At 55.1% G+C, this 15747-nt stretch overlaps 3 protein-coding genes across 3 annotated transcripts; 2 read left to right on the top strand and 1 right to left on the bottom strand.

Annotated features, from left to right (window-relative positions):
* Positions 1–8: 8 nt before the first annotated feature.
* On the top strand, positions 9–1241 carry DL89DRAFT_262702 (zincin; the record flags this gene model as incomplete). Its single annotated transcript, XM_040885872.1, has 3 exons — positions 9–629; positions 716–1054; positions 1092–1241. 3 exons carry the CDS (start codon positions 9–11, stop codon positions 1239–1241), a joined length of 1110 nt encoding a protein of 369 aa, XP_040739183.1.
* Positions 1242–1559: 318 nt separating this feature from the next.
* On the top strand, positions 1560–3777 carry DL89DRAFT_262701 (uncharacterized protein; the record flags this gene model as incomplete). Its single annotated transcript, XM_040885871.1, has 7 exons — positions 1560–1899; positions 1955–2230; positions 2276–2485; positions 2531–2716; positions 2750–2995; positions 3054–3586; positions 3616–3777. The coding sequence occupies 7 exons, from the start codon at positions 1560–1562 to the stop codon at positions 3775–3777; spliced, it is 1953 nt and encodes a 650-aa protein (XP_040739182.1).
* Positions 3778–4038: 261 nt separating this feature from the next.
* DL89DRAFT_262700 (P-loop containing nucleoside triphosphate hydrolase protein) lies at positions 4039–8515 on the bottom strand (the record flags this gene model as incomplete). Its single annotated transcript, XM_040885870.1, has 3 exons — positions 4039–5580; positions 5696–8305; positions 8450–8515. The coding sequence occupies 3 exons, from the start codon at positions 8513–8515 to the stop codon at positions 4039–4041; spliced, it is 4218 nt and encodes a 1405-aa protein (XP_040739181.1).
* Between the last annotated feature and the right edge of the window lie 7232 nt (positions 8516–15747).

Here is a 15747-nt window from a genome sequence, read left to right as displayed (position 1 = left end):
CGGCCAGGATGCTCGGCTACAGCACCCACGCCGAGTACGTGCTCGAGGAGCACATGGCCAAGACGCCCAAGGAGGTGCTTGACTTTGAACACGACCTGCGCGAGCGCCTGACGGTGCTGGGACTGAAGGAGGTCGAAGAGATTGAGGAGCTGAAGCGCGCTGACAAGAGGGCGGTTGGCGAGGAGTACACGGGCCTGTTCTCGTGGGACTTCCGCTACTACACCAACCTGGTCAAGGAGCGCAAGCACAACATCAGCGACGAGGAGGTCAAGCAGTACTTCCCCATGAAGGAGGTTACCCGCGGCATCCTGGACATCTACCAGCGCATGCTCAGCCTGCGGTTCGTCAAGGTCGAGAACCCGCCGTGTGGCACGAGGACGTCGACATGTACGAGGTGTGGGAAGCCACCGAGGACAAGTTCGTCGGCCACTTCTACCTGGACCTGTACCCGCGCGAGGGCAAGTACAACCACGCGCTGTGTGGCCGATCCGCGCCGGCTACACCAAGCCCGACGGCTCGCGCGAGTATCCTGTTGCTGCCATGGTGGCCAACTTCCCCAAGCCGTCGGCACGACGCCGGCGCTGCTCAAGCACGATGACGCGACGACGCTGCTGCACGAGCTGGGCCACGTCTTCCACGGCATCTGCTCGATCACAAAGTGGGCCCGGTTCCACGGCACCAGCACCGAGACTGACTTCGTGAGGCTCCCTCGCAGATGCTCGAGAACTGGTGCTGGGAGCCGTCGGTTCTGGCCCAGTTTGCCGTGCATTACAAGACCGGCGAGCCTATCCCCGACGAGCTGGTCAAGCGCCTGGTGGCTGCCAAGAACGAGAGTGCTGGCCTATTCAACCTCCGTCAGGTGTTCTTTGGTCTGTACGACATGGCCATCCACAACACCGAGGACGGCAAGGTCGACGTCAAGAACCTGTACACGTCGCTGCGCGAGGAAATCGGCCTGTTCAAGAACGGCGATATTGATACCTGGGGATCGGCGACCTTTGGCCATATGATGGGCGGCTACGACTCGGGCTACTACGGATACCTGTGGTCCGAGGTCTTCAGCGGCCGACATGTTTGCCTCGCGCTTCCAGAAGGAGGGCGTTGCCAACGCCAGCACCGGCATGGACTACCGCCGCGAGATCCTTGCTGCCTGGCGGCAGCCGCGACGGTCGGTCAGCCTCGAGAAGTTCCTGGGCCGCAAGCCAAACCAACAAGGCCTTCCTCAAGAGTATCGGACTTGAGGCTTAAAAACATCACATTCATTCTTTTCTAACATTGTCATTGCTCAAGCTTACGTATGCACCGTGGCACCATCTGCAGTAGGCCGGTGGCCGTGCAGGTGGGAAAGAACAAAGTCACGAGGCCGCAGTGGAGGAGGGGATGCAGTGGACATGCAGTGGGTGCCCAGCAGCCTGTGGGCGCCGAGCCAGCAGCCTACAGTCCTCTTGCTCTGATGGGCACCAGAAAAGTCTTGGCAAACAAGCGCCACTGGCATTTAAGCACCTTTCTTCCGCTCTACACCTATTTTCTTCCAAACATTACCTATTTTATTTCTCACCATGTCTGACGAAAAGCAGCGTATGAAAATCATCGTAAACTCGGATGGCAGCGTCCCCGAGGACATCGAGACGGGTCTTCTCAGCGAGCAGCCCGGTTCGCCGCCAGCCGTGCGTGGGAAAGAAGGTCCTGAAGCGCCTTGCCATCTTCCTGGTCGCTTTCTTCACCTTGCGCCTGGTCCTGTTCCATGCTGTGCACCACAACAACGGCAGCTGATGCGCTCGGTGTTTGGCAACGAGCGGGTCGATAGATGGATGGCAAAACACCCGTGCCATGGCGGCGAGCAGTGGGGAAAGACGGAGGGCGGGGGCTGGGTCCGATGTGTACTACTCGAATGGACAGGTATACGACGGCACCCTCACCACCCTCATGCCTCCGCCCACCACTGCATGAACAGCACCACCATCACCACCCCATCACAAGCCTGGAGATGAGCCCGGTTTCCCCTACCAGCGTATTACCAGGCCGTGGAAGCAGCCTACCAAGCAGATCGAGGAGACTGTTGCGCACATTCTTGAGCAGATTAACAAGAGCGTGCGTCCCGCCTTCCAGATGATGGCCAACAGCCGCATCAACCACACTGCTCTGGCCGCTCTATCGCGTGGCGAGCTTGCGGCTACTGACAGTCGATTCCCTGTTCCGCGTCAACCACAACGATATCTGCGTGCCTATTGTGCCTGTTGAGGGCCTTGAAACCTTCACCTTCGACCCTACCAAGTTTCACCAAGATCTCCCAGGTTGTCCGCGGGCAGCATCGGTTCGTCTGTCCGCATCGTGAGCACTTCTGCCTCCGAGGCCACGTTCTCAGTGCGCGCTCTGGCGTCCGACCCCAAGATTGCTGAGCAGATCTCCCTCAAGCAGACCACCGACGAGGAGGGCAACATTTCGTTTGTCCTCGAGGGCCCCAAGATCCTGCGCCAGGGCGAGTGTGCGTACGCCGATATCGTGCTCTCCTGCCATCGACCCTGACCAGCCTCGACCTCCTGCATACCGGCTTTCGTCTACGGCCAGTTCGACCTCGACAGCAAGCTGGCGCGCGCTATTGACTTTGGCAAGTTCGAGGTCAACTCTGTTACCGGCAAGCTCCAGATCCCATCGATCCACGGCGAGGACCTGGACGATCAACACGGTGACAAGCGATGTGAACGGCCACTACTTTGTGCGTAACAGCATCAACATCCACACCGTCAAGGCTGTCGTCGACGTTGGTGTCAATGTTGCCAAGGCCCCAAGTCCACCATCGTCATTGAGACTGTCAGTGGCACCATCAACACCCGTGTCTCGGGCGGATTCGACGGGTCCTTCCTGGCCCGCAACATTGTTGGCGGCCGCGTTTCTGTCGAGGATGCCAGCGATGGCACCAACCGCCTGCACTTTGTCAAGGACTACGGCAACTACAAGTCCGGCACCTTTGGACCTGCCGACAGCACCCAGGCGGGTGAGTCTGTGCTGCGTACCACGCCATCAGCGGCGAGATTTACATCGAGTTCAACTAGGTTTCCCATGTCTATTTCGAAATGCCCACAAACTTGCTCCACACTACTGCGATCCAATGAGGCTATCAATGTCCTGCATTATCCGCCGGTTCGGCGTGTTCTTGGACGACTTCCACATGATTGTGTACTTTTTCAGTGGCATTGGCACAGCCTTCTCCTGCTTCATCCGCTCCCACGCGGATTCCTTAATATCCCATGTGCGGATCTTGGTCGACGACGGCCTCAAATCCCTGATTCGCAGCCTGGTGGTCTTTGTATTGAGCCCAAAGAACCCAGGTGTCTCAAACACCAGCTCCGAGTCGCTTGTCACTCCTCTTGCTAGCAACGCCTGGACCTTGCTGTCGCTGCCTGCCTTCGCTGCGTGCTTCTGGCCCGTCGATATGATGCTGTCGAACTTTGGCAGCCCGTGCTTATCAAGCTGGATCCCCTGTACGCGCTTGGCCGGCAACAGTGTCACCCGAATCACAAACGGAGAGAACAGCCTGCTCACGGCAAACGTCGACAGCAGACTGACCGATGTGGCCATCACCAATGTGGATGTGCTGAGATCGTCGTCCTGCAGCTGGCCCTGGGACTGCGCGTACATAACGCCGCCGGTTACGGAGCAGGCGAGGAGAGAGCCGCCAAGCGACATGGCCTTGAGCATGCGAATCGCGCGCGCGGGGATTGCTTCAAAAATCACACGGCTGGCGGTGGCGTCGGATGTGAATCGACAGGCCGATAGTCTATGGGTGTTGCGCCCGGACGCTGCGATATGGTGGGCTGCTGGACGAAACATTGGATGTAAGGAGAAAAAAGGACGGGATCAAGTGGGCCGGATGAGTTTGCGTAGATCCAACGCAGCCAACACCCCACTCACGTCTGGATTCCTGAGAGTGATCTTATAAGGTTGTGGTTTCCCGGCGGATCATGATCCAAAATGCTCACCAATATTGCTGCTGCTGGGGATAGTGCAAAACGGCAGTTATATGCTGGTATATATACGTTAGGTGTTGGCAAAATCATTGGACTTGAACAGCTCAGCAAACAACCCGCCCTTGGCCAGAAGATTTGCAGGCGTGTCGAACTCGGCGATACTACCATGATCCATGACGATGATGCGATCGCTGCTCATGACGGTTTCAAGGCGATGCGCGATGGTCAGGATCGTACAGCCGGCAAACTCCTTGTGGATGACGTCGTGGATAGTTTTGTCTGTCTTGAGGTCAACGTCTGCCGTCGCCTCGTCAAGAACCAGGATCTTGCGTTTGCGCATCAGCGCACGGGCCAGACTGAAAAGCTGCCGCTGTCCTGAGGTCAGTGTGCTACCGCCAACCCAGCTAGATAGACCCCAGTTACCCAGAGTTGGCTCACTTTTGACAAGAGACCTCTTCTCAAGGCAGAGCCACAAGAACATGCGCATCAGCCAGCCAGACTTGCGTCGCTTCTCTCTCTGCCACTTCGACTCCCCAATGTACCAGTCGCTGCCATCGTCGATTTTTCTTGCCTTGTCGTGCATATTCTCCGAGTTGATCACGCCGACCATATCTGCCTTGATAAGCGCTGCCCACATGTCCTCAATCGAAAACTGCTTCAGCGGGTCAAGGTTTGCTCTGACAGAACCATAGAAGAGGGTCGAATCCTGCGGGATAATTGTAATATTCGGACGCAGACTGTCAGCACGCAGAGTTGCGATGTCGACGCCGTCAATCAGAATCGACCCGCCTTCGCCTTCAACTAGCCGGAACAATGCACGTGTCAGCGACGATTTGCCTGCACCAGTGCGGCCCACAATGCCAATGCGCTCGCCGCTCTTGATCGTGAACGAGACGCTCTTTAGTACCAGGGCCTGATCCGGGATGTAGCGCATGCTGTAGTTGCGGAACTCGATCTCGCCGCGCGTGGGCCAGTTTGCTGGCGGCTGCACACCATCCATACTCCATGCCTTGTCGGACTGTATGCTGACGAATGTGCGCACCTTATCTACGCTGTCGAGCAAGAAGATCAGACGTTTGCGAAGAGATACCAAACTTGACATATTTGATGTCATTCTGCTGACTAGCGACTGAAACGCCTCGAGCTCGCCCGACGATAGCTTGTAGTCAGTGAACTGTGACTGAGCAACCATTACGGATGTGACAGCAGCACTTGTAACGATGTCAACGATACTATCGATCGTACCCGACAATGAGCCTAAAGAACTGCTTGGCCGACCGAGACGGACACCCTCGTCAACATTGTCTGCATAAAGCCCTGTGAAGTGCTCTTCAACACCATGTATGCGAATCGTCCTGGTACTATCGATAAGGATGCCCTTGACCCATGATTGTCCGATCCTAAAGGTTTTCCTGACACTGCTCAATGACCTGTTTGCAGGGTCAACCAGCTTGGCAGTATAGCTCATCACGAAGCCCATCGCAGGAGCAATAAGCAGAAGCAGAGGTGCCTTGTAGCTGATCCGGTAGATTGACAGCGCGACCCTCAGGAGTGTTGAAATGCTTGACTGGGCCAATGAAGGAATAATCCGCATAATATCATATTTGCATGTCTGAAGCACAGAGTTGATTTCGTGAACGCTGGTGCTGTCGAATAGCGACATCGGTGCATAAATCAGACTGTGGGAAAACACGCGGGATGATACGGTCTGACACATAGCTGCTGACCAGTCCATCTCTAAGCCTCCATTCCAATGCATGGACAGCATGCGTAATAGAGACCGAAATCACCTGCACCCAGAGATATTTGTTGATAGCCTTTGAGTCAACAGACTTGCTGTTCTCATTCAACGCATCGAGCTTGTACCCTTCCGCGATATGGTCGACAATCGGGTGAAACACAGCCGAAAAGAGAAGCAGCCCAAGGACAGGCAGCCCAAGGATATCCACGACATACTTCAAGTTCCCCCAGCTGATATCCTTCTTCACTTCCTCAGTTTTGGCAGGCTGCGTGTTTTGGGCACTGTCTGTCACCAAAGGCGCACTGCCATTGCTGGTCAGCGTGGTCGCTGAGTTCACAGACATAGTGTCATCCTCAGACTCAGGTTTCTGATCTGGCTCCGACTGCTCTGCAATTATGTGCACTCTCGGGTGCTCCTGGATCTCTATGATGACCTGACCCTTATCGACAGTGATGTTCTTGTTGGCAAACGCATCCAAGTGGTTAGAGTTCATCGACACCACACGTAACTTGTTGCCGAGCAACCCAGTGTTTAGCAAGACATGGTCTAGCAGATGGCGCTTGACCTGTGCATCAACCGCAGAGAGCGGATCGTCCAGGATGTATATATCAGCCCGAGTATACACTGCACGAGCAAGCGCCAGCCGAGCCTTCTGTCCACCCGAAATATTGATGCCGCGCTCGCCAATTAGCGTCATGTCGCGATCCGGCCACTGCTCGATGTCCTCCATTAACGCGCAGGCCTTCATGACACGCCAGTAAAACGCTTCATCAAAGTCATGGCCAAACAGAACGTTGTCACGCAGCGTGCTGTTCATGATGTACGGTGACTGCTCCAGATACCCGATCCTGCCACAAACCGATGCAGTTCCGGATCGCATCCTCACTTCTCCGCACATCGCATGCAGCAGGGATGTCTTGCCAGATGCGACACTGCCCTTGACTGACAAAAGCTCACCGCTGCCGATTTTGAGTGATACGCGCTCCAGCACGTTCTTCTCCTTCATTGTAGACTCAAGTGACTGATACGTGAATGTGCAATCCTTCATCTCGATTGACGGGCCTACCGTTGAAGTCGCTGGATGTACCAGAACACCGTCTGTGGGCCCGATCCTTAGGTACCCTTCCATCCGGATGTTTGTAGTAATCGCCTCAGACAATGATCTGAACCCGGATATAACGCTTGCAGCATTAGCCTTGGTCTGTGAAATCTGGTCGGCGATCTGCAGCAACTCAACACTGGACAGCGTCCTGCCGCTCTGAATATGCAGCTGCACAGTGAAGAAAACTGCCAGTTGGCTCGAAATCCCTTGCAAAATGCCGTTAATGTTGGCAATCACTCCCAGAACCAAAAATACCGCACGACGATACCTCTTAGGGATTGCATCGCTGCCTAACCAATCTGTGTCTCTGTTGGTAGCGAGAGCGGGGTCAAGATACCTCTGTTCCCAGCTGTTGAATTTGATGATCTTGATGTTCCTATAGATCTCGGTAGAGTCCAACTTTTCAGCCCACTCCTCATGGTATGGGCGACCACACCACTGCTGGAGCTGCCCAATTGCCCAGGTCACCGAAGACAGGGCAATGATAACAGCAATGGGGATGAATGAAATGCAGCCGATTGTCCGGTAGGTCAGCCAGAGAGTAAATGCAGCCGTCGCTAGAGAGGATACCTTGGAGAGACTGCTGCGGAGACATCGGAAGATCCTATTCACCAAATAGTTCATGCGCCCGCCTCTTGGCACTTGATTGCCAGCCGATAGAAGCGGCAGTCGGACAAGCTCTAATTCCATCGCCCTTGACACTCGCTGTTCTTCTTCTGACAGCAGCTTGCTGATGCGGCCAGACTGCGAGTTGATCAGCTGTAGCACCAGACTGGCAAATATATACAGATATGTCTGGTACCATGCGTGGCCTGACGGATTTTCAGCACACTGGAGTACCTTTGCGAACATGACTGACTGCATGACATGAGAAATACGGGATAGCGACTGCACAGCGAGGAGTGGGAGGTATGGACGCCACATCATCCGAACGATAGCTCGGAGGATGAAGAGTGTCTCGTTCTGGTCGTATTTGAACTCTTGGTGTGCTGTCTGTAGGCGGAGCCGCTCAGGCAGGGCCCAAAAGTCGTCGATAGTAAGCTCACGAATGTGCCCAAGCCGACTCAAAGCAATCTCCTTGGTGTAAAGCGCACTGCGAACCACACTATGCAGATCGTGCCAGCCTTGTGCATCGAGGTCAGCAGCAAGCAGACACAGGTGCAGCAGGAATCCGGTTGTTTGCAGGGAAAAAGGAGTTCCACTGGCTTGAAAGAGGGCTTGAAGTCCAACGAGGTTGACGAGCCTGAACCCGAGCTGGCCATCAATGTAGCGTGCTAGCGCTGGCAGCATTGCAACAGACACCTGATGAACGGCCCCAAACCAGCCAGGAATAGCCTGTACTGCCACAACAACGAGCAACGCATGGACGCACAGGGCTAGAGGCGAATCGAGGTGGTGCTTGCGATGAGGGGCATCCCGGGCCCACAAAACCCCCAGAGTTCCTAGCGCATAGAGGTGAACAGCAAGGGGCAAGTGTTCCTTAAGTGAAGGCATCTTCAAAAGAATATAGGAAAAAATAGAGATGGGGAGAGACGATGCGAACGTTAGATGTCAAGTTTGCACGAGCAGATTGTATCCCTGCGCGCAGCTCCTCCTGGGGGATATGCACGACATGTATCCCAGGTCAGAGTGTCTCACACTCGGGTTCTCTGTAACCTCATTGGTGTTGGAAATAGGGTTGTCAAAAATCGGCAACGTCACCATTTTTGAAATCTGGAATGGCCGCAGCAACCTCTTTCTATTGCAACTTTTATGGCATGGTTTTCTCCGAGGCTTTGTGAATGAGTAGTTGGGAGTCTCTCCGTACTGAATAGATGTGCTATCTAACAAAGATGATCGCGCTGCTGCTGGACAGCAGTGCCTCCCCTGTATGTGGCGAGGTGGCCGTACACAACCCTAATTGACAAAAAAAGGAGACACTCCTGAGAAAACCAGGTGCACAAATGCCCTAGAATTTACTCACCTGTACTTCCATAGAAAAACGCTTGCACCATTGCCTCTTGGGTCCCTGCCAGTACTCTTGGCTGCTACCACCCTCTTCACTGATAGCACTATTTGGGACCCTATACCACGCAGGTCCTGGATAAAGCCCGTTGACGAGAGTAGATCGGCTTCGTAAGCAGTGCCTCCAGATGGCTAATATATTCAGGTCGCCGAGACGTTGCTATTTTTGTACCCTGTCCATGGATTCAACAAGCTACTACTAGAAGCATGGTGTCGCTAGTTCATATTCCAACTAGCTGCCATGTTGGCGCAACACCACACATAGTGTGCCGATGCTGCGCGTTCCAGGTCGCACTGGTTTATAGAGCATATTTTCAACCTTCGCTGTCTGATTTCATTGTGTAATCTGGATCTAGGAATACCCTGCAAAACGCTGGTTTTTCCAAAAATTGTGACTCCTGCTTTCCTTGTCTTGTCACGCCGCTCCTCTCGCTCAAAGGTCATTACACATTCAAAATGGGCACAGCAACCGCAGCGTACAACGACATTACTCGCAGGAACCTCCTTCTGGTCGCTGACACGATCCGGGAGCAGATAGCTGACGCCAAGTTCATTGCGATCGATACAGAGTTCACTGGGCTGTCTATTAGCAATGCCTCGCCGGTCTTTGGCTTCAACACCCAAGAGTGGGTGACGCGCGCTACGCAGATGGAAGACAAGTACAAGGCCATGTCCAATGTTGCCAAGTCGCATGCGCTGGTCTCGCTCGGCATGAGCGTGTTCTCCAAGCGCCACAGCAAGCCTGGGAGCTTCAACGTCAACAACTACAACTTCACTGTCCAGCAGCAGAACTCGCACCTGATCAGTGCCAACAGCGTTGCCTTCCTGGCCCAGAACGGGTTTGATCTCAACAGGCAGGCATCTGAGGGGATCCGGTTCTATGCTGGTCCCAACCCGATGCCGCCTGTGACCAGGAACGAGCTGGCCAACAGAGAAGGCCTGGCTATGCGCGAGATCTTTTTGGACATTATTCGCTCCAAAGTGCCGCTGGTCATTCACAACGGGCTGTTCGATCTGGTGTATGTCTACCAGGCATTTGTTGGACCGCTGCCCGACTCGTACAATGCATTTGCCTACGATCTGTCCGAGATGTTCCCCGGAGGCATCTTTGACACAAAGTACATCTCGGAGATGGTGGAACCCGGAAGCGCCTCATTCCTCGCATACACATTCCACAAAAACGAGCGGATCCAGAAGCGGCGCTTGGAGGCCGACGAGCCTGCGGTTCAGGCCAAGCTCAAGAGCCCGCTAAAGTACCAGGAGCCGGCCGAGCCCACTTATCCGGCTCTGCCGGAAGCCGAGAAGGACATAGAGTACTGCCTGAACTTTGCACTGCACGGCCACTGCCGGTTCAGAAACAAGTGCCCCAAGTCGCATGACATCAACTTCATCCTGGACTGCCAGGAGCGCGAAGAGGCGAAGAAGAAGGCGAAGGAGTCGGGAGGCGAAGGGCCGGAGAGCAGCGCCAATGGCGATGACAGCAAGAAGCGCAAGCGCGGTGCTGGTGACGAAGGCAGCGCTGATTCCTCAGATTCGGACAGCAAAAGGGCGCACAAGGCGCGCAAGCACTCGGAAGAGGCCGTCAGCAAGCCCAGCAGCAGTGACAACGAGAACATGTACCACACAGCCGCCTACGACGCATACATGACGGGCTACATCTTCGCCTCGCACCAGATCCGCCTTGGCGAGGGAATTGGGGAATACATGAACAAGGTCTATCTGATGGGTCGTCCCGACCAGCCGCTCCTCATCAAGCCCAGCCTGTTTGCCAGCAACTCGCTAACCTACGTCCAGACCAAGCCGATCCTCGAAAAGAAGGAGGCACCGGCCAAGGCGAGGCCACAGCCCAAATCGAAGGCGTCCAAGGATCGGGTTCAGAAATAAATCATGCTAAATCACCATCAAGCGGTTAACTCACCGGATCAGAAAAAAAAACACTGTCTGGTGCAATGCGTCTGGGATCGTTTTGAAAATTTTTATTGCTGGACGGCGACTTTTCTCGCCCTTCCTCTCCAAGTACAGCCCTGTTGTTAGCTATTTTATTTCTTCCTCTCGCTTTCTCCCCCTCTCCTTTTTGTATTTACACGACTTTAAAGACTTGAAAAGGGAAAAAGAAAATGCTCGTTCTCTACGAAACCGCTGCTGGTTACGCGCTGTTCAAGCTGCTGGACGACAGCAAGCTCGCGAAGGCTGACGATCTGTACAAGGACTTTGCCACGCCCGAGTCGGCAAACAAGTCGGTGAAGCTGCATGCCTTCCACAAGTTTGAGAACACTGTGGATGCCCTGTCGGCCGTCACTGCCCTGGTCGAGGGCAAGATCTCGAAGAACCTGAAGGGCTTCCTCACGACCGATGTGAGCGAGAAGGAGTGGAAGAAGGAGAAGCTGGCTGTCGCCGACTCGAAGCTGGGTAGCGCTATCTCGAAGAAGCTTGGCATCAATGTCGTTGCTGACTCGTCGGTCAACGAGCTGTACCGTGGCATTCGCAACCAGATCGAGTCGCTGCTGACCAGCGTCTCAGCCGCAGACATGGCCGCCATGGAGCTGGGTCTGTCGCACTCGCTGTCGCGCTATAAGCTCAAGTTCTCGCCGGACAAGGTTGATACCATGATTGTGCAGGCCATCTCGCTGCTGGACGACCTGGACAAGGAGCTCAACACATACGCGATGCGCGTCAAGGAATGGTATGGCTGGCACTTCCCCGAGATGGGCAAGATCGTCACCGACAACCTCGCCTACGCCAAGGTCATCAAGACCGCTGGCTTCCGCTCCAACATCGGCGAGACCGACCTTGCCGAGATCCTGCCCGAGGAGATTGAGGCTGAGATCAAGGAGGCTGCCGAGATCTCGATGGGTACGGAGATCAGCGACGAGGATCTGCTCAACATCACCGCTCTCTGCGACCAGGTCATCTCGATCACCGAGTACCGGACGCAGCTGTACGAGTACCTGAAGAACCGCATGTTCGCCATTGCGCCCAACCTCACTGCCCTTGTTGGCGAGCTCGTTGGCGCCCGCCTCATTGCCCACGCTGGCTCGCTCATGACTCTGGCCAAGTACCCGGCCTCGACCATCCAGATCCTTGGTGCCGAGAAGGCGCTGTTCCGTGCCCTCAAGACCAAGCACGATACTCCCAAGTACGGTCTCATCTACCACGCGTCGCTTGTCGGCCAGGCTGGCCCCAAGGTCAAGGGCAAGATCGCCCGTATCACAGCCACCAAGGCCTCGATCTCCGTGCGTGTCGACGCTCTCGGCGAGACCGACACCGCTGAGGTTGGAATTGACAGCCGCGTCAAGGTCGAGAACCGCCTGCGCCAGCTCGAGGGTCGCTTCGCCGCCAAGGCTGCCCGTGCCGACCGCGCATCGGGTGCTGACAACGGCAGGCAGCAGAAGAAGTTTGAGCGCAAGGAGGCTGCCTCGTACAACACAGCTGTCGATGCTGTCATGACCTCGACCGACGAGACCAAGGACAAGAAGAAGCGCAAGTCGGAGGAGTCGGACGCTGAGTCGGATGCCGAGGAGGAGAAGAAGGAGCACAAGAAGTCCAAGAAGGAGAAGAAGGAGAAGAAGGAAAAGAAGGACAAGAAAGAAAAGAAAGAAAAGAAGGACAAGAAAGAAAAGAAGGATAAGAAGCACAAGAAGGACTAAACCCTAGCTCTGCTTTCTCGTCTATATACCTCAAATACATCCCAAAAATCGAACATGCACCACCATCATCATTGCCACTAGTCGGCACATGAAGGGCTACATTTGATGGGGCGGTGCTATGTAGTACTGTCGCACCTTTGTTCCAATTGACTAGCAAACTAACGAAGGTTTTACCGCTCGTCGGGCTTTCCGGGCAGAATGCCGAGATCGAGAGCCTTGAACTCCTCCATGGCAAGCGAATCGAACATCACGTCAAAGATGATCAGTGCCCACTCGAAGAAGGCGTACGTCGTGTAGGCACCGGCGATCTTGTGGACCTTGTGATTGATGAAGAAGTAGATCATTGGCGGGATCGAGCCAAAGAACGCGAATGCCACCCACTTGCGGCGCGACTTGTTGGCCACCAGCGCCTTGACATTGTGCGTGAACGGCGACTTGTCGCACAGCTGAATCAGCAGCGCCATATACGGAATAGTAAGGATCATGTACGAGATCATCATGACATCGTGGATATCGTGGTCGTCGCCAGAGGTCACATACACCCAACCACCACAGGTGCACGTCCGCACGAAGCCAACCCAGAACAGAGCCTTGGCACGCTTCGGTGCTGCCCGCACCGTCAGAATATACCAGAACAGGTGCAGGAACAGGCGCGGTGGACACGTCAGGGCAATCAGGATCTGGAACATGTTGCGGCCAGGGTACCGGTCGCCAATTGTCGCCGACACCGATGGGAACCATTCGTCCGGGTATCCGTAGTGCTCGTTCTGCACAATCTTGTAGTAGTGCAGCTTCCAACCGATGACCAGCGCGCTCAGGAACGCTGCCGCCGCACACACTGTGTGCAGGAATGGGATCCACCAGCCGGTAACCTACAGGGCCGCAACGGGGGATTGAGTTGCTGTGGTGCCAACAAACAATGGATGGAGAGCCTGCCGAGGGACGTTCAGAGCCCCGGCTGCTGCTGCCGCTACTGGCTTCTGCTGTTTACCTTGTTCAGGGCGCCGCCTGCTGTCAGGTGGAACTCGCGCGTGAGGCCGTTCGGTGACTCGTGTCTCGTAGAGCCCAGCATTTGCAGTTTTGTTCAGAAATTTGCCCGAGGATTTGAGAAGAAAATAGGCAGTGTGCTGAAAGATGAAAGATGAAAGATGAAAGAGGGAGGAGACCGCGTGCGTGATATAGCGACCGCTTCGCGCCCACGCCGCTACCTGGGCTGTTGCGGCTTTGTTTGGGGAACGCGGGCGAGGGATGGCTCGCACTTTTCCGCACCTGATTTTCTCCTGGCAAAGCCGAAGCAAGCACCGGCCAGACACGGGCCGCCGTCCCATTGCAAGGAAGAGGCACGGCCACGGCCTGGTGGGCCAACAACAGCCCGGGCCAGCTGCCACAGGCTGGCTGGAGAGAGCCGAATAGCTCAGCAGAAAGGCAAACCGGAGCGCCAGGCGCCTCAGAGCTGGCTGCTCCAAACGCTGCGCTTCACAAGGAAAGCCAAAAAAATCAGAAGCAATTCCATAAGATCTGTTTGGGCGCGAATCGGTGCCGTCAGCAGCGCCTGGGGGCTGCGATCGGCCACAAAACCTCTGATAACACGAACACACTTTTTAGTCAGGTCGGCTCCCCTTGTCACCCTCGGCTCCTTGGAGCCTGGAGGCGGCATTCTATGGCTGCCGAGCGTTACAGGTGTGTGAGAGCGATGTGGCATCTTTGCGGCCTGTGCTTCCACTCTCCGTTTTGGAGAGCCTGCGCGTGGACGCGTGCCAACGCCCCTCAGAGTAGGGCGGCCCCTGCAGCCGTCAAGGCCAGTCCGACGGAGCCGCCCTTAGTGTTGGAGCTAACACTTCCATATGCCGATTTATATATGCAGTGACGCAATAGCGCAGTCAAGCGGAATTTTGTTCTACGACTGCCACCTCCAACCCCCTCACCGCCGGGTGTCAGGGACAGCAGAGCCCAGAGAATGCTCGCCAATTCGAGGCCATCACTCTAGCGCGGGGGAGACACGAGCAGTAAATATGACACCTGGATATTGCGATGGCCCTAATGGCTTGCATCTTCTGACACAACCACCCGGCGTACCGCCTAGTAGACTTTTGCACTCTCGTTTTTGTGAGACCGCCACCTTTGTGCTTTGCATTTGCTCATGCGCATTTATATAGCTCAAATGCTGCTATTATTAACACGCCTTTACGACATCGGTGCTCTCCTCAAAGAAATGTTTAAGATGCCTAGAGTGTGCCTGTTTCTTGATGTTCTCCCGGACACTCCGCGACGACTAGCTCCTTTTATTTCTCACACCTGCTGCTGTGCAACCATGCCCGCTGGCCCTCTGTATCTGACAACCATTAGATAGAGCGCACACATCGGCATTATTTTTCTTTCGAACCTTCCATTTCAACCCTATATCCAACATACAATGCAATCACCACAAGGCACACATCCGAGGCTAAAGTTCAAAATCACACGACTGCACATGGTGCAGGCATCGGTTATCCTGATCGTCGTGATGATGTCCTGGGGCAAACGCATGGGCTCGTCGCTGCTCTCGCCGCTCAAAAGCACGTTGAAGAAGGAGCTCCACATCAACAATACCCAGTGGTCATCTGTGATCTCGATGGTCTGGACAGTCAGCTCAATAACACCCTTCATCGCTGGCCTCGTTGTTGACTCTCTCGGTGCACCCCTCGCCGGGGCTCTCTCTGTTTTCCTGATCCTCGCCGGCAACGGCGTGTGCGCAATCGCTGTTGCCACGCATCGCCTCAATATCTTTCTGTTGGGCCGCGCAATATACAGTGTTGGCGGCGGTGCTGTCCTGCTTGTCGGCGAGGTCATTATGCTCAAATGGTTCAAAGGCCGCGCACTGCCGATTGCTTACGGCGTCTCGTCAACTATCAGCAGTATCATGTCGTTTTCGGGCCCGGCCACTGTCACCGCTATCTTGACAAACCATGCCAAGACCGCAATCCCCTTTTGGATCGCAACCGGACTATCCGCGTTTGGTCTGCTATGCGTCGGATTCTATGCGCTCATCCACTACTCGAAGTTCGCAAAGGAGGCTAGCACCAGGGAGCCCAGCGAAGGAATTCCGCAGATTACCTGCTCGTCGGAATCGCAGGATGGCATGATAGTGCAGGAGAAAGACGAGTTTTCGCCGAAGCCACACCCTACTGTCGCTGTGCTGCATCCAGCCAGGGCTGCACAGCTATTGCCATTTAACGACTCCGAGTCAGACATCCCGCCACCCAGCGTGTCGGAATCGCAGAAGCACGGGTTGCTTGGTCGCTGGTG

The sequence above is a fragment of the Linderina pennispora genome, assembly GCF_002104995.1.
Source record: "Linderina pennispora strain ATCC 12442 chromosome Unknown DL89scaffold_119, whole genome shotgun sequence".
NCBI classification, from domain to species: Eukaryota; Fungi; Kickxellomycota; class Kickxellomycetes; order Kickxellales; family Kickxellaceae; genus Linderina; species Linderina pennispora.
Note: the sequence above shows the minus strand (reverse complement) of the source record. Positions and strands in the feature narration are given on the sequence as shown.